General features: G+C 31.7%; 2 protein-coding genes across 7 annotated transcripts; both read right to left on the bottom strand.

Annotated features, from left to right (window-relative positions):
- Positions 1–5,767: 5,767 nt before the first annotated feature.
- On the bottom strand, positions 5,768–7,760 carry LOC107003511 (high affinity nitrate transporter 2.4-like). Its single transcript, XM_015201855.2, has 3 exons — positions 6,912–7,760; positions 6,715–6,830; positions 5,768–6,638 (listed from the first exon to the last, which is right to left on the bottom strand). The coding sequence occupies exons 1-3, from the start codon at positions 7,719–7,721 to the stop codon at positions 5,969–5,971; spliced, it is 1,596 nt and encodes a 531-aa protein (XP_015057341.1). The 5' UTR covers positions 7,722–7,760; the 3' UTR covers positions 5,768–5,968.
- A 2,092-nt stretch (positions 7,761–9,852) lies between these two features.
- LOC107003380 (SNF1-related protein kinase regulatory subunit beta-3-like) lies at positions 9,853–15,860 on the bottom strand. Of its 6 annotated transcripts, none has more exons than XM_015201697.2 (5): positions 15,724–15,860; positions 15,056–15,119; positions 13,061–13,127; positions 10,615–10,674; positions 9,853–10,539 (listed from the first exon to the last, which is right to left on the bottom strand). In XM_015201697.2, exons 3-5 carry the CDS (start codon positions 13,112–13,114, stop codon positions 10,204–10,206), a joined length of 450 nt encoding a protein of 149 aa, XP_015057183.1. In that variant the 5' UTR covers positions 13,115–13,127; positions 15,056–15,119; positions 15,724–15,860; the 3' UTR covers positions 9,853–10,203. The 6 variants fall into 6 exon arrangements, with proteins under 6 accessions (XP_015057183.1, XP_015057185.1, XP_015057184.1 ...); XM_015201699.2 differs by having other exon boundaries at positions 13,079–13,127; XM_015201698.2 differs by lacking the exon at positions 15,724–15,860 and adding an exon at positions 15,634–15,695.
- Positions 15,861–22,217: the final 6,357 nt, after the last annotated feature.

Genomic DNA, 22,217 nt, shown 5'->3' with positions numbered 1-22,217 from the left:
TTGTAATGAGTTAGGGAATCTTCACGTATACTAAAAAATTATTCTTAACGTCAATTTACGCATTTACAAGCCCTTCTTTAACAATTCCCCCAAAGTCCTTGATATTTCGTGTGTATTAGCCTATGGATTTGGCATCCAGAGAATCCAAATTTTTTCCTCAAAAATATATATGAGGGCCTCCGTAATGAGTGGGGGAACCTTCACGTACACTCATACCATTTTCACACCATTGTTTTTGGAATGCCAATTACCGCATTTATAAGCCCTTTATTCAGAATTCTCCAAATTCTTTGATTTTTTTGTGTGTATTAACCCTTGCATTTAGTGCCCGAAACACCCAAAAGATTTCTTAAAAATCTTTAAGAGGACCTCCTTAACAAGCTCTTTTTTTATGAATTCTCCAAATTTCAATTTTCGTGTGTATTAGCTCATGGACAGGCGCCTGAAGCACCTACAAAAAATTCTCAAAAACTTTATAAGGAACTTCGTAGCGAGTTGTGGAACCTTCACATATGTTCACATTATTTTTAACTCCCATTTTCATATTTACAATTTCTTTTCTAAGAATACCCCAAATTTCTAAAATTTTCATTTATATTAGCCTCTTATCTGGCGCTCAGAGTACCCAAAAATTTTTCTCAATAAACTTCATGAAGACCTCTATAATGAGTTAAGGAACATTCATGTATACTCACACCATTTTTTATCGTCCCTTTCCGCACTTATAAGCTCTTTTTTAAGAATCTCCTAAATTGCATAATTTATCATTTGTATTAGTCCATGAATCAGGTGCTCATAGGACCCAATTTTTTTCTCTAACAGCTTAATGAGGACCTCCGTAATGAGTTGAGGAACCTTCACGTATACTCACACAATTTTAACGCTCATTTTCGCATTTACAAGCCTTTGTTTAAGATACCACCAAATTCCATGATTTTTCATATGTATTTCTCAAAACACTTTATGAGGATCAATGTAATGAGTTATGGAACATTCACGTATAATAACAACTATTCTTTAACGTCAATTTTCGCATTCTCTTTTTTAAGAATTTTCAAATTCCATGATTTTTCGTGTGTATTAGCTTATGGATCTGGCGCCCGGAGTACTTATAGATTTTTTTCTTAAAATCTTTATGAGGGACTCCACAGTGAGTTGGGAAACCTTCATGTAGACTCGCACCATTTTTTAACACCAATATCTGCATTTACAATCCCTTTTTAAAAAATCTTCTAAATTCTTTAATTTTTCTTATGGATCTGACGCCCATAACACCTAAAAAATTTTCTCAAAAAACTGTATTAGAATCTGTGTAAGGAGTTGGATAAACTTCTCGTTTACTCACACAATTTGTTTAACCAACCTTTCGCATTTACAAATCCATTTTTTTTTAAAAAAAACATTAATATTTATTTGTTTTTATGTGTATTAGCCCATATACATGGTGCTCAGAGGACCCAAATTTTTATCTTAAGAAGATTTTATGTGGTCCTACGTAATGAGTTGGGTATCATTTGTGTATATGCACACCATTTTAATGTCCATTTTTGCATTTATAAGTCCTTTTTAAAAAAAAATTCAAATTCTCCCATTTTTCTTGTGTACTAGTCCATGAATCTGGCACCCTAGGTCCCAAAATTTTTCTCAAATTTTTTTATGAAGATCTCCGTAATAATTAAGGGAACATTCACATAAACAAACCCTATTATAATGTCAATTTCCTCATTTACAAGCCCTTTTTTAAAAATTCCTCAAATTCTCTGCTTTTTGGTATGTAATAGCCAAACTTTTTGTCTCAAAAAAATCACAAGGACCTCCGTAATGAGTTGGGGAACCTAAACGTATATCCGCACCATTTTTAACTCTCATTTCTGCATTTACAAGACTTTTCTTATAAATCCCCCAAATTCCTCGATTTTCCCTGTATATTAGCCCATGAATTTGATGCTCGGAGGACCCAAATTTTCATCGTCAAAAAACTTTATGTGATCGTATATAATGAGTTAGGAATCCTTCACGTATACTTACACAATTTTAATGTCCATTTCGCATTTACAAACCTTTCTTTTATAATTTCTCAATTTTTTGTGTGTATTAGCCCATAGATCTAGCACCCGAAGCACTCAGAAATTTTTCTCATAAAACTTTATGAGGATCTTCGTAATGAATTGGAGAACCTTCATGTATACTCACATCATTTTTAATGTCTGTTTCCACATTTACAATCCCAATTTTAAGAATTCCTCAAATTTATCAATTTATTTAATGTGTATATTAGCCCATGGATCTGGCGCCTTGAGCACCAAAAAAATTTTTCTCAAGAAATTCTCTGTAATTAGTTGGGAAAAATTTGCATATACTCACACGATTTTTTAAACTTCCATTTCCTCATTCACAAGCACTTTTTTAAGAATCTTCTGAATTCTCCGATTTTTCACGTGTATTAACCAATTGATCTGGCGTCCTGTGCATCTAAAAGTTTTTTCTCAAAAAAATTCATGAGGACCTTCATAGTGAGTTGAGGAAATTTCACATATACTCACACCATTTTCTTAACACTCGTTTCCGTATTTACAAGTTTTTTTTATTATGAATCCTCCAAAATCTCATATTTTTCTCTGTGTATTAGCCCATAGATCTGGCGCTCGGAGACCCCAATATTTTAAAAAACACTATGAGGATTTCTATAGTGAGATTGAGAATCTTCACGTATACTGACACTATTGTTTAACACTCATTTCCGCATTTACAAACCCCTTTTTAAGCATTTCTCAATTTCCCGAATTGTTCGTGTGTATAAGCCCATGGTTATGGCACCTGGAGCACCAAAAATAAAATTCTCAAAAAACTTAAGGAGGACCACCGTAAGGAGTTGGGGAACCTTCACATATACTCACATAATATTTTAATGCCCATTTCTGTAGTTAAAAGTCCTTTTCTAATGTTCCCCCAAATTCTCCGATTTTTCGTGTGTATTAACCTGCAGATTTGGCGCCTGAAGTACCCAAAACTTTTTTCTCAAAAAAACTTTTTAATGACTTCCATAATGAGTTGAGGAACCTTCACTATACTCAAACCATTTTTTAACACCCATTACCGTATTTACAATCCCCTTTTAAAAAATTCTCTAATTTTTCGTGTGTATTAGTCCATGAATTTGGCGCGTAGACACCAAAAAGTTTTTCTCAAAAAATATTCTGAGGACCTCCGTAATGATTTAGGGAACCTTCACATATACTAACAATTTTTTGATGTCAATTTTTGCATTTACAAGCCATTTTTAAAAGTTCCCCAAATTCCCTGATTTTTTCATGTGTATGCCTATAGATTTGGCACCCGAAGAACCCAGAAATGTTTTTCTCGAAAATCTTTAAGAACCTCCTTAATGAGTTGGGGAACCTTCACGTACACTCACACATTTTTAACACCCATTTTCCACATTTAAAAGTTTTTTTAAAAAATCCTCCAAATATCTCTAATTTTCATGTGTATTAGCTCATAGATCTGGCGCTCAAAGCACCCATGAAAATTTTCTCAAACAACTTAATGAGGACCTCCATCATGAGTTGGAAAACCTTTATGTACTCACACATTTTTTTAACGTCCATTTCCACATTTACAAGACCTTTTCTAAGGATCCACCATATTACCTGATTTTTTGTGTGTTAATATTAGCCCATTGATATGTTGCCCGCATCACTCAATTTTTTTCTCAAAAATTATTAAGATACCATCTTAATGAGTTGGAAAACCTTCACATATACTCACACAATTTTTAAATACACATTTCTGTATTTACAAACTCATTATTAAGAATCCCCCCAAATTTCCCTTTTTACGTGTGTATAAACTCATGGATTTGGTCACCAGAGCACCCTAAAATTTACATGGACGTTCGTTAAGACCTAATCTATGGAGTAGATTGGTCACCACAACCCAAGCGGTTCATTTTCAAGGTCAAACGAGCCCCAAGACAGTTAAACCCCCTATTTTGTCGATTTTCGTCTGCTATAGTCCACGATCTTTTATAGTGATTCAAAATTTCGAGATTATTTTTGTCAAAAAATTACATGAACGTCCGTTAAGACTTTATCTACGGATCCAGTTGGTCATCACGATCAAAATGACCTATTTTCAATGTCAAATGAGCCCAGAGTACAGTGACATAGCCAGAAATTGTACGGAGGGTGTCCAAAAATCTCATAGCTCATAAGAATAATTTAAAGAATTGGTGTACTTAAATTTTGTAAATCAAACTACATAACATTAATGATTAATTTTTTAATTAAATTGTACCAAAATTTTTTAAAATCAAACTACATAATATTTAGCTTTAGTGTTCACGTTAAGAAAAAGAGAGATATTTCAATTTAGAGTGAAATCACTTTTATTCTTCAACATTTCATAAACCTCTGATGACTAACAACGAGAAATGAAAAATAAATAATGAAATCAAACGAGTTATATTAAAAGAGAATTTATATAAAGTATTTTTACTTTTAGTAGCTTAATGGAATAAATAAACAGAATTTTCTTATTAACTTTAAACTAAATAATTCTTTTAAATTTTTAATGAAAGGAAAAAAATTGAAGTCATTTAATGGGAATCGAATCCGGCAAGTTGCAAAGAACTTAGGAAGAGTTGAACGACTGAAATCACTAATTAAGCTAGAAAATTTTTATTGTTTTCGGGGTGTTCAAAATGCGTTATTTAACCATTTAATTATTAATTTTCTTATAAATACAATGTAATTTTCTAACGAAGGGTGTCCAATTGGACACCCTATCTAAAGGGTAGCTATGCCCCCGCCAGAGTAGGTAAACCCCCCCCCCCCATTTTATTGATTTTCTTATGCATTAACCCATGAATCTGGTGCCTGGAGCATCCAAAAAATTTACTCAAAAAACTTTATGAAGACATCTATAATTAGTTGGGGAACTTTCTTGTATAATTAAATCATATTTTTAGGCACATTTCCGCATTTACAATCTTTTTTTAAGAATCTTGAAAATTTTTCAATTTTTCGTGTGTATTAATCCATGAATCTGGCTCCTGTAGCACCCAAAATGTTTTTTCTCAAAAAATTTATGTGGACCTCTGTAATAAGTTGGGGAACCTTCACGTATACTCACATAATTTTTTTAACGTTATTTTCGCATTTACAAGCCCCTTTTTAAGAATCTCCAAAGTTTCTCGATTTTTCGTGCATTAGCCCATGGATCTGGCGCACGGAGCACCCATGATTTTTTCTCAAAAATATTTATGAGGGCCTCCGTAATGAGTTGGGGAACCTTCACGTATACTCACACCATTTTAATGGCTATTTCCGCATGTACAAGCCCTTTTCTAAGATTCCCTCAAATTTTCTGATTTTTCATGTGTATTAGCCTATAAATTTGACGCACGGAGCACCCAAAAAAATTTTCTCAAAAAATTTTATGAAGACCTCCGTAATGAGTTGAAAACTTTCAAATATACTGACACCATTTTTATAAATCATTTAACTATCATTAATTTATATAATTTTATGTAAATATGAACTGCAGATAAGATAATTATACATATTCATGGCATTATTTTCTCTTATTATTCTAATAATGGAACATTAGGGAATCAAAATAAAGCATTAGATAACTTCTGAACAAAATATTTTACGGTAACTATATAATATAAATATAATGTTCCAAAATGTTATTGGTAAATTAAAATTGAGTGTTTTTATTTTTTTTAAAAAGCAACAAAGCATAGACTCCTGGAACATTCAAATATATAATGTACGTACAAACATAACCAAGAAATCAATATATACATTTTTATTCGCTCGTGATGTTTACATCAAATTAAGTTATTTCATAATTGAAGCGAGAATAACATACTATTTAACCATACATACAAAATGAAGGCTCATCTACAAACTACAACACACATTTATTACATTGATGCAAACATCCAGTGCAAGTAAGTTCATCAGACGCGATTTGGTGTTACATTAGGCGGAGTAGGTGCTGAACCAACGCGCTTCTTCCCACGCTCTGTCCTGCTGTTTTCTGCGAATTTGATGCTGTTCTGGTGCATCCCCTTTTGTTTCTCATCCTCAGTATACTCAGAAGTGAAGTAATGTTCTTCAGTACCCTTAATAGGATCTTTAGATGGAGGCAAAAACATACTACCCCATTGTGGAAAATGAACTAACGTTACTGGAAGTGTACACGCGATGATCATCATCCCCATATACGTTAGTCCTGTTCCTGTCGAGTACTTTGTGCTCGTAAAAAACAGTAGTTGTGTCAATCCTGAACCAAAATTGCCTCCAGCTCCTGTCATACCTGATATTATACCTAATGATCTTCGCGAAATAAAGGGAATAATTCCAAACGTTGCACCACATGCTGCTTGTGCACCTATTGAGAAAATGATCATCCAAGTAATAGCCAGAGGAAGTGTAGTAGCCCTTCCAAGTAGTAAACAGAACACACCACCAAGTGTTTGTAATATCCATAATGTCCACAGTCTGCCTCTCATCCCGAAATGTTTAGCTGCAACATCCGATGACCATCCTCCAAATGGTCGCGCTAATAAGTTAGCCATGCCAAATGTTGCAGCGATGATTCCAGCTGTATGAAGCTTCAAATCAAATCTACATACAAAAATTGACTCAATTTCTTTATTAATTGATGTTTGTATAACGTTTAGGGAAACAAATCAAATCTAACCTATCGAAGAAATACTCAGCAATCACGTTATCTGTAGTTAATTCAACTCCCATTGAGTATCCATAGAGCAGGACAAAGATCCATGTTCTGTAATTTGTTGCAGCATACCATAATATCTAATGCAGATAACAAACGTTAGCTAAACGTAAATGTTAGTTATATTTTTGAATTTTGATATGGTACTGAATGTCACTGACCTTTGAGAATTTATCTTTAGAAACATCGCCTTTCTTCTGTAAAGAAGCGAGGTTACCATCAGGTAAATCTTGTCCAAGAGTTAAAACTAAAATTCCCATGATAACATGAAGCCATCCAGGAATAAAAAATGCGATTCTCCAAGCAGTAAATGGGGTTGCCCCTGCTCTACGTATTATATCGTAGAGCAAAGGCATAATAAGTTGAGTAGCACCACCACCCATATTACCCCATCCAGCAGCTGTACCATTCACAAGTCCAATAATTTGACTATTAAACATCGTACTCATCCAATACTGACATGACACAAACGTTGCTAGTGAAAACCCAATCATAAACCTCACAGCAACGTACCCTCCAGCCGATGACACAAATGACATACAAAAAACAGTTGGGGCTGATAACATTATGAGAAACGCGCAACCATATCTAGGACCTAACATGTCACATATCGCGCCCATAGCTAGCCTAGACAAGATACTACCCGAAACAGAGGCAACTCCAGCATTACCAACATCCATTTTAGTTAAATTAAGATTGTCCCTAATAATAGGGACTAAAGGGGCTGCAGCAAAAGTCGATACGAAACAAGTACAAAATGAAATCCATGAGAGTTGAAACGTTAGTCCATGAGGTTTCGAAAACGAATAAAATTTAAAAACTTTAGCTTTATGTTCAGAATCAACAGGGACTTTGAAATTGGCTGATGTATCAGTTGGTACAATTGGTGAAGCAACTGAAAATGCAAGAACTGGTTCTCTACCAGTAACACCATGCATTGAACTTCCAGGTGATCCTTCAATATCACCCATTTTAGGCAAAAAAAAAAAAATGATTAAAATGATAATTAAACAAGATTAGTGAGTAATTAAGGATTTGTATGATGTGTTTAATAAGTTGTAACAATTTTAGATGTGTTTATATAGGTGTTAAAAGTAACCAATGGAGATTATGAATGGTCATAAATAAAAATTTGTTTAATTTAATTAGTAGAATACATTTTGCCGCATCTGATTATGAATAGTGTTTGTACTTATCGTATATCCCAAAGGTTCATGATTAATAAATATCGAGTTAATTTATCATATGGTTACTCAGTTAATAGTTATTATTGTTTACTTTGAATGTATTCGGTACATAAGAAGGAAAATATTTTCTCCAATTTTACATATAAATTTTTGGGTTGATTAAAAGTGTATGAACATACACTTCAATAGAACTCAGTAGTTTCGATTTATTTTCATGCTTATGATAACAAATACAACAAAAAATACTAGATTCGTTTTCATCTGTCATAGTTTTTGTTGAATAGAGTTACTTGATACTTGTTGCTGATGGGAGGTAATAGATATCTCGTGATATTAATTTAAGTATGTACAAATTGATCCGAACACCACAATTATCGAAAATATTATAAAACTTGCAATATCCCATGTAAGAGTTAGATACATGATTAGATTATGAATGGTTCACAATTATAATGAGTAGTTATCATTAGTCTATTTTGTTTGAATAATTTCCCAATAATAATCGATGATAAACTTTAGTTAGTTGTTGTTTACTTGGTCAATACTGAGTTCATGCAAATTGCAATCATTTAATTTAAGGTCATTTTTATTTGGTTTAAGATAAGGTATATTTCTATACAATTTATTTAAACACTATGAAATGAAATTAGGCGTTTTAAAATATGATCAATTAAATATTAAAAATTACATTCTTTGATACCAAACACATCTTGAATGGTGAATGATTATAATGAGTCTCATTAATCAGATAAGTACATAGAATTAATTCCTAAATTAATTAATTAATAATCCATGATTGAACTTCAATTTATTTAATTGAGTATTAATTAATTGATATTCCATGATTGAACTTTAATTTATTTAATTGAGTTGACAATTAGAAAAAATGAGCTCAATGTACGGAGCCAAACAAAGTACATTCGACATACCTTTGACCTTGGCTTTTCATATTTGGGAAATTAATTTGAAAAATATAATTATTTAATTTTATTAGGCTCAAGGTAAATATTAATATTTATATATTATCATTATATTTTGATATAGGATATGTAGCAAAGCTAAATATTATTTGTTTACTAACTCATATCTTGTGGAGAAGTAATTACTTAGTTTTTCAGGAAAATATTGTGCTTCTACATAAATAATCTTTTATCATTCAACGAAAAGAATTATTATCTTAAAAAATCGTGTTCTTTTTTGAGAAAAGTTAAAATAAAATGTATATACTTATGTTTTCTAAACTAAATATACTTATGTTTGGTCTAACACATTTAACTTATATTAAATGTCACAATAACATAGAATATGATGTCATAATCTTAATACTAATAAAATTTACTACGCTATGAAATATGAAGAACTATCTCAACTTTTACGTGTATTAATCTATGAAATTTTCAAAATATACGTGATCAGCTTTGTTTGAACTCAATTTTTTTATGAATTCATTCATGACGATCTAGTAAATAATATTCATAGTTTCTATAAAGGCAAGTGTCTCATTTTTTGGAGGTTAGGGGCCACAAACAAATTCAAGATTATTACAACTTTTTATGTGTATCAATTCATGAATTTTCCAAAATATGTGTAGATCCATTCTGTTTGATCTCAAATTTTATAAATTCACTCGTGACAACCTAATAAAAGGTACTCATAGTTACCTTAAGATCAAATAAAGTCGGTCTGTCATATTCTAAATAAATCATGAACTAATACACACAAAAAAAAAAAACTTAAATAATCCGAAATTCCTTACAAGTTACAACTCAAGCCTACCTCTTTTTGCTTGAAGTTGTTTGACATCAAATCTGAAATGTAGCATTCTAGTTTTTCTTTTATATATAATATATGTGTAATTTATATATAATAAGCGCATAATCTATATATATCGACTAGAAAAAGGAAACAGTAAATCTGATTTAGATAAAGATACCTTCTTAGATTGAAGAGTATATAATTGTTAAGGGCATCATAACACATGATGAAGATAAGGATATCAAACATATGCTACAGTCTAATGCACAACAATAAAACTTTGCCAAAGTTAAAACTAACAGCAGACACATGACTAATTTTTTTTACCATACTACAATAGTAAATTTTTCGAAACTAACCGCGATCTAGTTTTGATTGTTCAAGTCCAAGGACGATCGCGGTCCTAATTTTTTTCTACTTTCAGAACCATCTGTGAAGAAATAAACGATTTCCTGCGGATCAATTGCTTTGTATTTACCTTTCTATCTATTGTTTCCATCAGAACGAACAATCAGGCGTTGCTGGTACTTCCTCCTCTCCTTTCAGCTGGTTTGTAAAGCACAACGGTAACAAACTTTGAGCGAAAACGAGATGTTACACCGACTGCCACGACTGGTCCCTGGGCTTGTCTGTCCTCAAGGTAGAGATGGTTTAGAACCACGTGTTGTGGTGATGGAAGCTCTGCAGATTGATCCCTAGTCACACTGTGGTGGTTCAATACAGTAGTGTGCAGCTGTTGTGGAACCATTGGTGGTTCACGAGCATCATCTTCGTTTCCAGGATGTACGTTGTTGTAACTTACATCAGGTGATGTTGGTATCTCGAAACCTGTCACGATAGCTTCATCCTGTGTGTATAACTTGGATTAAGGCATAGTTTTAACAAAAAATAGTAGTCAGTATGTATGAAATGTGCAACTTACTTGAGCTTCGCCATATCGATGTGCTTGATTCATGTTCAGTAAAACGAAGAGTCCCACAAACTGAAATAGAGAAATGAAATCCTTTAATTGACACGATTCAGAGCCTTATAAATTGAACGTATACTTAAAAGACATAACATAAACGGAAAGACAATTCAAATGAACTAAGACAGTGGTACAACTATGTTTCCCGGTTATACATGGCACCTGCCGTGGAAGAGAATGGCCGAGTTCAATGATCGGCTTTAATTTAAGATGACCAACTTCAAGGTTTCAACAGTGTTATCAAAAGCAAAAAAGCTCCAAGGTCTGTTGAGGCTTTAATGCAAAAGGTGCAAAGGGAGAAAAAATACAAATATATATATATATATATATAGGTGTAGTCCAAGACTAACAATCATAAATATGAATGACAAACATACGGACAAAGAAATTGAAATAATAGAACAAATAAATTGTTTGGTGTTGCTTCTTCGGAAGAGGCTTATTGGCAAGGAAAATTATGTCTTAGAGCCTTGATGATGATGATAAAGCACACATTAAGCGAGGAGAAGTGCTCAACACAATTCTGAGTCTCACCTTCAATGCATAATCGCGCCTTTGACAATTTCAAGCATTTCTTTTCTACTGTAGAAGTTTGTCATAAATATCTACAACAAGATCCTAATCCTCAGTGTTATCCAAGGCACGCTTAAACCCTGAAATGAGGCACAAATCATGTCGAGCACTTCGCCTCGCTTAATGTGCACTACAGTGTTGTCATCAAGGTTCTATGGCATAATTTTCCTCACTAATGAACCTCTTCTGAAGAGACGACATAAACAGTTGATTTGTAATTATTTTTCAATTTCTTTGTATATATATTCATGCTTATGAATTATTAGTCTTGGACTAAACATATATGTTTGTATTTTTTTTTTCTCCCTTGGCACCTTTTTGCATTAAAGCTCACGTTTATTTGCGTTTTTTGCTTTTGATAGCACTGCTATGAAGAAGATATTTACCTAGGGTGAAACATTCATGCAAGATCTGCAGAGCTATTCTCCGGAACATGTCAAACCGAAATGAACAACAAACTGTTGCAGCTAGGAACTTGTACAGAAGCTTCTTCAATGTATATTCAAGAGAGAGATAAAAGAGTTTCACAGGACACCAGACAAGATCAACAGTTGTTACTAAAATAAGAATAACGGTGCACACTATACCCTTTGTCTTTAAAATACTAGAACAAGTTCCTTCAAGCTGACACACACTTATCCACCAACTATGCTGCACCGGACTCGCACTCTCCTCCCTTAAAATCCAATGTAGGAAATTCCCCTCAAACATAATCAAACTCATTCTTCCCAACTAGATACCTCGACCTATCCAAAATCAAAGTATCATCGATCGAAGAACTTCCAACTCTGCCTTCACAAAGAAGGCTCTCAAACATGGTCAACAAACTTAACACGTCCCCACACATTCTAAACTTAGATATTGTAACTTTAACTTTATTCTGAAAATGGAAACAATGAGCTTTAATAGCACTCTCCATTCTAGAAGTAGAAAAAGGAAGAGAAATCCTTGTGTAAAAGGTAACCCCCTCTTTCAAGCTATAATTCACATAAGAAATCCTCCTCCAGCTCCCAAAATACTAGCAGTAACAGTTCTCCAAGGGGTGAAAAAGAAGAAAATTTTTGGATATTGTTACAGACGGGAGGCCGCACACTGCCAGACAGTTTTTCATGAAAATATAGAGAGAAAAGAAGATCGAACTCGAGATTTTTCAAGGAGGATTCAAAAGATGAGTTTCTTCTAAACCTTCTTCCCTTAATCTTGTGCTACGAACATGATGACTCTTAACTTTTCTATGATAGTTTTTACACCATAGATTTCTCATAGTTGAGTCCTGATGAAATCTATGATTTGATTAGCGATTAATCCATGTGTGGTTATAAAACCACAAAGGGCCTCAATTCCATGTACTAAGAATAGCTGTCTGATTTTACTTGTCCAGTTCAGAAAACCAAGATATAATTTATCACTTAGTTCCTAATTTACGCTTATTATTAACTAGTCATTTTCCAAAATATAAATTTATTATATTCAAAAGGTGATATAGTAAATTGTCATTCTATGTATTGCACCTTATAGGGTGTGTCAAGTCAATACTGAACAAGTAAAAACGGATGGAGGGTGTAAACTGTCTACCAAAAGTTTCAATTACGAAATGACCACAAGTACCTAATTTATTTGACTCTATCTGGCCTCTAATATTCTCAAATATAAAAGAATGACTCTATACTAGCAATGCATGAAAACAAAGTTGAAAACATTAACTGATCCATCTTGACTTAATGATCAGCCGATGACCCCATTATGGCATATACCGTTCACAAAAAATGAGACGCTAAAAAGGGTAAATTTAAAAATAACCAGGCCTATATATAGATGGAACACGTACACAATTCCATACTCTTACCCCTACTTCCATAAATGCTTGCACTCCACACCACATTCCAACTGGTTACCTTAATAAAAAAGTCCAAAACATGCAGCAATTCAAACTTCGTCAATATCGCATATATTCTCAGATTATTAAAATATAAGTGAAAGAATCTAGCTTGGGATAGAGTCGTAGTTGTTATATTGTTTAAACTGCCCCAAGAATACAGCCAAAATAAGAGCAGGTCTTCGAATGTGACAACTCCAACTAACAGTTTTTAATAACTGATGTCAAATAGTTAGAATTATCCATCCGCGAGTTTGTCCTAACAAATTCAAAAGCCTTAGCTATTGGTTTAGCCTTTCCACTCCACCAATCCTTGTCTCTCTTCTAACTCATTTCCATCAGCCAAAAGCAACTACAACTACGCTTCAATCCCAAACAAATTATGTCAGCTTTACTCAAATTGCTAGTCACAAATCCAGATAAAGGAGGAGTTTGTGGTAGGTTGACCACCATCTCAAAACTAGTTAATTTACAATGAAACATGACACTGAACTATTCCACAAATTCTTCATTTTGTTAATGTCGTTCCAAGAGCAAGGTTACAGAGAAGACTAACTGAAAGTTAATAGATAATGGTTCTCACCAGGAGGAGGTTGTATGCATCTGCACCAACACACACATATATTTAAATTTAACTAAAATGATTAATCTAACTTCAAAAGCTTCCTCGAGGACCAACTATGTTTATCTTAAATTCTTTTAAAAATTGATGACAGCGGTGCTTATGATAATCACCACCAAATCCCTCCCTTAACTAACATTTGTAATCTACTATTCAAATTTTTAACTCCTTTCAACCTATTTCTATTGGTCTTCATCTTTAAGTATCCACACTTCTAAAAAAACATCCAGTATTGCACTCTTGTAAATACTCTTTTTATCTTTCCTGATAAGTAGTGCATTCTTCACTATCATACAAAGCAAGTGTACACTCACAGCTCATTAGACGCGTATAACTAATTTTACATGTAATTTAAGGGGAGAGCACAAACATGGAAACGCTGCTCAAATGCAGATGCTACGTAAACTGTTTCCTTCTCCATTAAGTGCTAATAATAACTTATCTACCATCCTAAACACCATGTGCTTTCCATGCTCAAGTGCAGATGCTACGTGAACTCTTTCCTTCCCCGTGATTAAGTGCAAAAAACTTATCTACCATGTAAAACCCCAGGTGTTCTCCATGCTCAAGGGTAGATGATACGTAACTCTTTCCTTCTCCATGATTAAGTGCTAATAATTAATCTACCATGCAAAACACCACGTGGCTGCATGATTCAGTTACATTTCTGTTTATCCCACTAGCTAATTGAGACACATTTATCGCTCCAAAAAGTTCTTCAAACAGGTGATTGATGAAGAACCAATAATTCCTACTTCTTCCAAGTGCAGGATAACTCCAGTAACACAAAACCCACCAAAAGTGGATAAAAGCTGCTTACCGGAAACTACAGATTGTCAATTTGAAATTACAAATCTTTCTTGACCGAGGATTTTCTTTCTAAAATAAGAATCAACTACTTTGCCAACCTCTAAAAAATTTATTTAACATGTATCAATAATCTATCCAGAAGCAGCACCAACAACAACAACAACAACATACCCAGCATAATCCCACAAGTGGGGTTTAGGGAGGGTAGTGTGTATACAGACCTTACCCCTACCTTGGAAGGTAGAGAGGTTATTTCCGATAAACCCTCGATAAGCAATAAGAATTGTGATTTAGAACCTATAAACTATAAATCCTAGTACCACCCTCTACCTCCCCTCACCCAAAAAAGGAAACCCTAAATTGATCCAAAATCATTCACATGGGGAATCTACACAATCTATAAACATTGATTGTATATGTAATTTTGATTCTACAATCATAAATTCGCAAACACAAGAAGGAACTACAAAGACAAACATTCATAAACTAATCTAACTTCCACAAGCTACACTAACCTGATTCAACTTTCCTTTGGTTCTTCAATCACACACAAAGAATTCAGCAGAATCAACAACCCATCTGCACAAAAAACAATGGAAACACAAGAAAATTCAAAACTTTAATCAATCAAACAAAAAAATCCAACAAGAACCTCTAAACCTAAAACCCCAAATTGATCCACAAGACACAAAGCAGAAAAAAGATCAAGAATTCAGTAAAGATGATTTCTTTCAACACAAACTCTACAGGAACAGGCAAAAAAGCACATAAAAATCAAAACTTTAACTCTACATAGACCAAAAAAAAAATAACCCCAACAGCAAAAACAAAGAATTTCACCTGAAAATGCCAGAAAAATCAAAACTTTATAAACAAAAATCAGATAAACCCAACAAGAACTACTAAACAAAAACACCCAAATTGATCCACAAGACACAGAACAGAAAAAAAAAAGATAAAGAATTTAGTAAAAATGATCTTTTTTATTCACAAACTCTACAGAAACAGGCAAAGAAGCACATAAAAATCAAAACTTTAAGTTTACATAAAGCAAAAAAAAGTAATCCCAAGAACTAAAACCAATGAATTTCACCTGAAAATGCCAGAAAAACAAAAGGGGTTCTGAAACTCAAAAGCAAAAAAAAAAAAACCCACTCTTTACAGCTTATATAGAGTATCTCACCTAGAAGATTCCGCCTTAGAATCAAAAGAATCAAAATTACAAAATCACAAGAATTGAATTTTAGGAAAAAACATAATTCTCTAGAGAAATAAAACTTTTGCCAAAAAAAGAAAAATAGGAACATAAAGATAAACAATTGGGCTTAAGCAAAAAGAGCAGATGGGCCAAGTTATAAAATAGTAAAAATTTAAGGATTCCCATAGTGTAATTCAATAATTACACTATGTCCCGACAAATTTCGTATTTACTAAAAATCCCTTAAAATTGTTGTGTCGTGATACTTTAGACTCTAGTGATACATGGTAAATGATACATGGTAAGTTTAAACTGTTAAGAAAAAAATGGGGAAAAAACGGTACATTTAATCTTGTTAACTAAAACAGCTTAATTTACGGTAACAGATCATTAATCAGCATTAAATCAGCACGTAATTGGATATTAATTTCAAATTTTGAAAATCAAAGATTATATCATCTATTTTGAATACATTTTTTATGAACGATCTGTTAAATTTCGAACTGCAGTAATTTTATTGTTGTTACTGTGGATTTTTCAAAATAATGAGTTGGGTTGGGCTGTCTCTTGGAAAATACTATTTAATTGTAAAAATTTAAGGAATCCAACAACAGATTTTTAAGGAATTCAATATGTATCAAAAAATCATGAAAATTATTATCATGTATCAGACAATAGGTTTAATAAATGAGTACTAAGTGGATTATAATGTTTAGTCTATGTTTTGACACATGAACTAGATGTGTATCATATGATTTCCTATGTATCAAGGGTTTTTTAAATTTTTTATCATGTATCAGTGATTAATTTCAATAAATGCGCCATCAAGTGTGCTTGCTGATACATTTTGAATCAGTGTGTATAGTGTTTAGTCGATGCACTGATACATGTATTAGATATGTATCACATGTTATAATGTTTAGTCAATGCACTGATAAATGTAGTAGATATTTTGATACATATTGGATTCCTTAAAATTTTTACTAATTTCAACAACAGTTTTAAGTACAAAAATACAAACCCGAAACAATGTAGGCCTAACAACAATGTTTGCTGCTTCTTTTTTCTTTTTTTGTTGTATTTTGACAACCTTTGATTTTGATGTTTCGCCAGAGTCTTTGTTTGAATCTTTCTAAGATTCATAGGATCATGCAAAGACTTTTCTTTTTTTTTTCCAATTTTCATCGTCGGAATCATATATCCTTCTATTAATTAACGGATCCATTACTATGATGTAATAGAACAATTAACCAAAACAAAAAAGGGAAGAAAAGAAGAACTGATGATGGATTAAGAAGAAAAAGAAGAAACCAATAAAAGATGCTGGGTTAAGAAGAAGAAAGACGATGATGGATTAAGAAGAAAAAAAAGAAACCAATAAAAGATGCTGGGTTAAGAAGAAGAAAGACGATGATGGAGAAAGAAGAACTGAAGACGTGATGGAGTAAGAATAACAATAAGAACGGGAGAGAAATTGTCCAGATTTTTGAAATTTCAAATTTTTTGAATTTTGAAATTCAAAATTTCAAAATTGGGTGTTTGAATTAAAATTAATTAAAATTTATAATTCAAAATTCAAAAACTGATTTAGAAGATTGAGTGTTTTAATGGAGAAAAAATAGGCATTATATTAGGTAATTGTGTATTATAGGAGAGAGAATGTTATGTATCTATACACTTCTACTAAAATTAAAAAAAAAAAGAATTATGTAATATTTAAAAAAAGAAGGGAAAATTAGAGAATATAAAACTTATAGTTGTGTATTTAAGTTATTTTTCCTATAAAATATCCTAATTAAGAGCATGACAAATTAAGTAAATAAAGGAAAGGAGAAAATTACACGCATAAATATATATATACTAGTTAATTAGCTATTATAGCTATATTCTAAATTAATTATAACTCGCAGGCTCTTTTTTAGCTATAATTATGTGTGCCTCTCTCCTATCTTCCTCCCTCTTCTCTCTCCTCTCTTATATATATACAAACTATACATATACATATACTATGATATGATAGATATACAAATACAATTTGTTTCCTTCCATTCTTTGTCCTCTCTTTCTCGTCTCTCCTCTCTCTATAACTTGCAAGATATACAAATACATATGTATATCAGTTACATATATAAGTATATAATCATTATACATGTATAATTCGGCAGATATATAAGTATAATCCACCTCTCTCTAATCTCTGCCCTCTCTGGCTCACCTCTCTCATCCCTCTCTTCGCTCGTCTCTCCGCCTGTAACATGTAGCTAAAAATCGTAATTAGCAAACGATAACTATGAAGCCTAATCAAGTTGTTTTTACTGGTATTTGCAAAACTTTTCCTAAATGAAATGCTACAAAAGATATGTACAATAGGATTAGAGTTGGAAAAATGAGTACATATGGGGGGTTGAAAGTTCAATTCGTTTTTGTTCAAATCATTTTAACTCGGCTATACTCAACTCAAGCTATTCATTTACCGCCATAAAATACAATATTGAATTATGAATTAGCTTTGGACCATATATACTTATAAATCAAAACAAAAAGAAAGAATTATTTGAATATTGAACTTGAACTTTAAATTAACAAAGAAGAAAACTCACATTTACTTACTTTATAATGACTTTAGAGGTGTGTTACGTCCGAAGTTAATTTTAACTAAGTCTAATTTTAGATAAATATATTTGAACGTTTTAAGAAAATGTAATTTCAAATATAATGTTTGAAATTCAAACTTAACTTTAAGCACCATTTAGTTTAAAGTTTTTCGAATTGAGTAGACTTGACAACTTTTTCTCGTTCCTAATATGATTCAAATAGTAATTTCGAAATCAAGTATATGTGATTACATAATATTACTTTTTTTCTTATTTATATCAAAGTTTTGACACAATTATATCAAAGATACAATATAAACTGTTACTATTAAATAAACGTGTCCTTAATTGATACAAGCAATCAATGCAATAATGTGATTAATTAGTGAAATTTACACTATTGATTAATTTTTGATACGACATTACAGGATTTAGAACGCAAATAACAATTACATAGATAACTGATAGTACCATGATAATTTTTGGATACATTACATCATGATACATTTTCGATACATGATGCATCATGCATGAAACCATTTTGGGATTCGAGGGATCTGTACGTGAAATCTTACCATTTTTGCATTTATATGGGCATTTAAGATCCATTTTATAGGAATTATGCGATTTTCTTAGTTTTCATGTGTTTTAGGTCATAAATATTTTGATGATATGGCTTTAGATAATTTTTTACAAACTTTTACGGAGACCTCCATAGGGAGTTGGGGGAGAAGCCCGTAAAGTCTCACTATTTTTTACACATACTTTAGGTATTTAGGGATCATTTTACAAAAAAAGAGAGGCAATTTTCAAGAATTTTCATGTGTGTTGTATATTATTTTGGCGATATGGCTCTGGATGATGTTTTTTCAAAATCTGTACGGAATCCTCCGTAAGAAGTCGGGGGAGCAGTACCTGTAGCCTACAAATATTTTGGACATTAAAGAACCATTTTACAGAATTTAATTGAATTTTTCAATTTTTCAGGTGTGTTCCCATGAATATTTTGCTGATATGACATCTAGGCGAGTTTTTTTGCAAAACCTTTACAAAAACCTCTGTAGGGAGTTAAAGAAACAATATATTAAGTCTCACCATTTTTTGCACATATTTTAGGCATTCAGGATCTATTGTACAAGAATTAGGTGATTTTCTCAGTTTTTCGTATGTGTAGCCCAAGAAAATTTTGATGAAATAGCTTCCGAACGATTTTCTTGGAAAGTCTTTATGAAACCCTTCGTATGGAGTTCGGGGAGCAGTACATGAAGTCTCACCATTTTTTCATATTCGGACATTTATGAGCCATTTTAGAGGAATTAAGCGATTCTTTCAATTTGTGTGTATTTTAATCCATATATATTTTGGTGACATGGCTTTTATATGACTTTTTTTTTTCAAAACCTTTATAGAACCTCCGTAGGGAGTTGAAGGACCCTTACGAGAAGTCTCACCATTGTTGCACATATTTTGGACATTTAGGATCCATTTTACAGAAATTAGGCAATGTACTCAGTTTTTTCTATATGTTAGCCCATAAATTTTGGTGATATGATTTTTTAACAATTTTTTTGTAAAACCTTTACAAAACTCTCAATAGGGAGTACGAGGAGCAGACATGAAGCTTCGCCATTTTTTCACATATGTTAGACATTTAAGATCCATTTTTACAAAATAACGTAATTTTCTCAGTCTTAAAGTGCTATAGCCCATGAATATTCTGGTGATATTAATTTCAAATGATTTTTAATGCAAAACTTTTACAAAACTCTCATAGGGAGTTCGGAGAGCAATACGTGAAATATTGTGCAAAATGGCTCTTAAATGTCCAAAATATATCATAAAAGGTTAGGCTTCATGTATTGCTCCCCTAACTCCATACAAACGTTTTCGAAAATGTTATGCAAAAAAATTATCTGAAAGTCATATCACCAAAATATTCATGGGCTAACACACACAAAAACTAAAAAAAATTAAAATGGAACCCAAGTGTCCAAAATCTGTGCAAAGGTTTGTGAGACTTCATGTACTTCTCCTTCTAGTCCCTATTAAAGAGTTCCATAAAGGTTCTGTATAAAATTATCTGAAAGTCATATAATCAAAATATTCATAGACTAACGCGCATTAAAAATCAAGAAAATCACCTAATTCTCGTAAAATGGCTCATAAATGCCCAAAATATGTACAAAAAATGGGAAGGCTTCACAAACTGCTCCTCCCAATTCCCTACGGAGGTTCAATAAAGGTTTTAAAAAATATTGTGTGAAATTCATATCACCACACATGAAAATCGGAGAAAATTGTCTAAATCCTGTAAAATGATCCTAAATAACTAAAATATGTGCCAAAAATGGTTACGTTAAATAATCCACATACCTCTTTTGATACTTTATGTATGGACGACTTCCATCCAACAATAGTTTTGATACACTTACCGTTAATTAAAAACATTACTTGATATAGATAACCACAAAAAGTGTAAATTTAGGAAAATCTTTGATTTGAACTTGAAAAAGATTAAAAGTAAAATCGTTTTAAATTTGTGGAATCACAATGTGGGATAGAACTATGGATAAGATAGGTGCAAAAAATTCGAGAGAGAAAAAAAAAAAGCCAAATACTAACTCCAAATACCTAAAATAAGGTATTGGGTATGAAAAATTGCTATTAAAACAATACTCCACCTTTCTTAGATAATTATTTTAGATAGTTTCAAATATATACAATAAAATAATTGGTGTACAACAAATATAGCTATATTTTACTTACATAAAAGAAATAGACAAAAGTTATAGAAAGTATATACTAATTATATAATATAGTTTACTAAAATCCATAAAAAATGTACATCGATTATACATTATGATATACTCATATTACTGAATATAACTTAATTATATATGAAGTATATATCGAGTATACATGAAATATACACTGACTATTCAATCTTGATTAACCCATTAAAAAAAGGTTATATCAACTTTTAATGAAGGATTTTTTTAATTATTTAAGTAACATATCAAAAGACCGCGACTTCTTTTAAGGTAAAAAAAGTATAATCAATGCTTAATTAATGTGTATTAATTATCAAATAATATAAGAGGCAATGTTTTTTATTAGAAAATGTAATAACACGTATGCAAAAGTTAAAGAATAATTGAAGTTGCAATTACATAATGTATACATAAAAAAATCTATATGTATACATACACAAAAAATAATTCATAAAAATAGGCGTGCAAATTTTGTTGATGTATACAATAATGTACCATGTACATAAATTTGTAATGTATACATAAGAATGTTAGCAACAATTATAGGTTATAACTATAATGAATACAAGAATGAAGTTAATAAGATAACTATGAAATTTAATTTTTATTCATAAATTGTACATGTGATTCTTGTTATGTATATGGTAACTACACTATTCAAATTGAGATTGACATTTATTGGTATATATTGGTTTGTATTCAACAAAATCAACATTCTATTTTTTTACGATGATCTTATGAGAACATTTATTACCTATGAAATTGAAAACAAAAATGCCAAATACTATATCCTGAATTTTCGCCCAAAAAAGTTTAAATTTTTCTAATTTCACAAATCACGAAATTTCAAAATTAAGTAAAAAAAGCACACTACATAATTATATATTAAAAGAAGATTTTGGGAGGATCAATGGATAAACATACATCTGATTTGCATAAACAAAGTAAATTAAGGAGAATAAGAAAAATAGAAAAGCAACAAATATACATATGAAAAAGATTTTAGAATGAAAAAAAAAAGACTAATAACATAAATTTTGGCAAAAAAAAATTGAAAAAACTTCAATTCCACTAATCATGAAATTCAACAATTAATGGACAAGAACAAAATTAT

Source organism: Solanum pennellii, chromosome 11 (genome assembly GCF_001406875.1).
Source record: "Solanum pennellii chromosome 11, SPENNV200".
Classification (NCBI taxonomy): domain Eukaryota; kingdom Viridiplantae; phylum Streptophyta; class Magnoliopsida; order Solanales; family Solanaceae; genus Solanum; species Solanum pennellii.
Note: the sequence above shows the minus strand (reverse complement) of the source record. Positions and strands in the feature narration are given on the sequence as shown.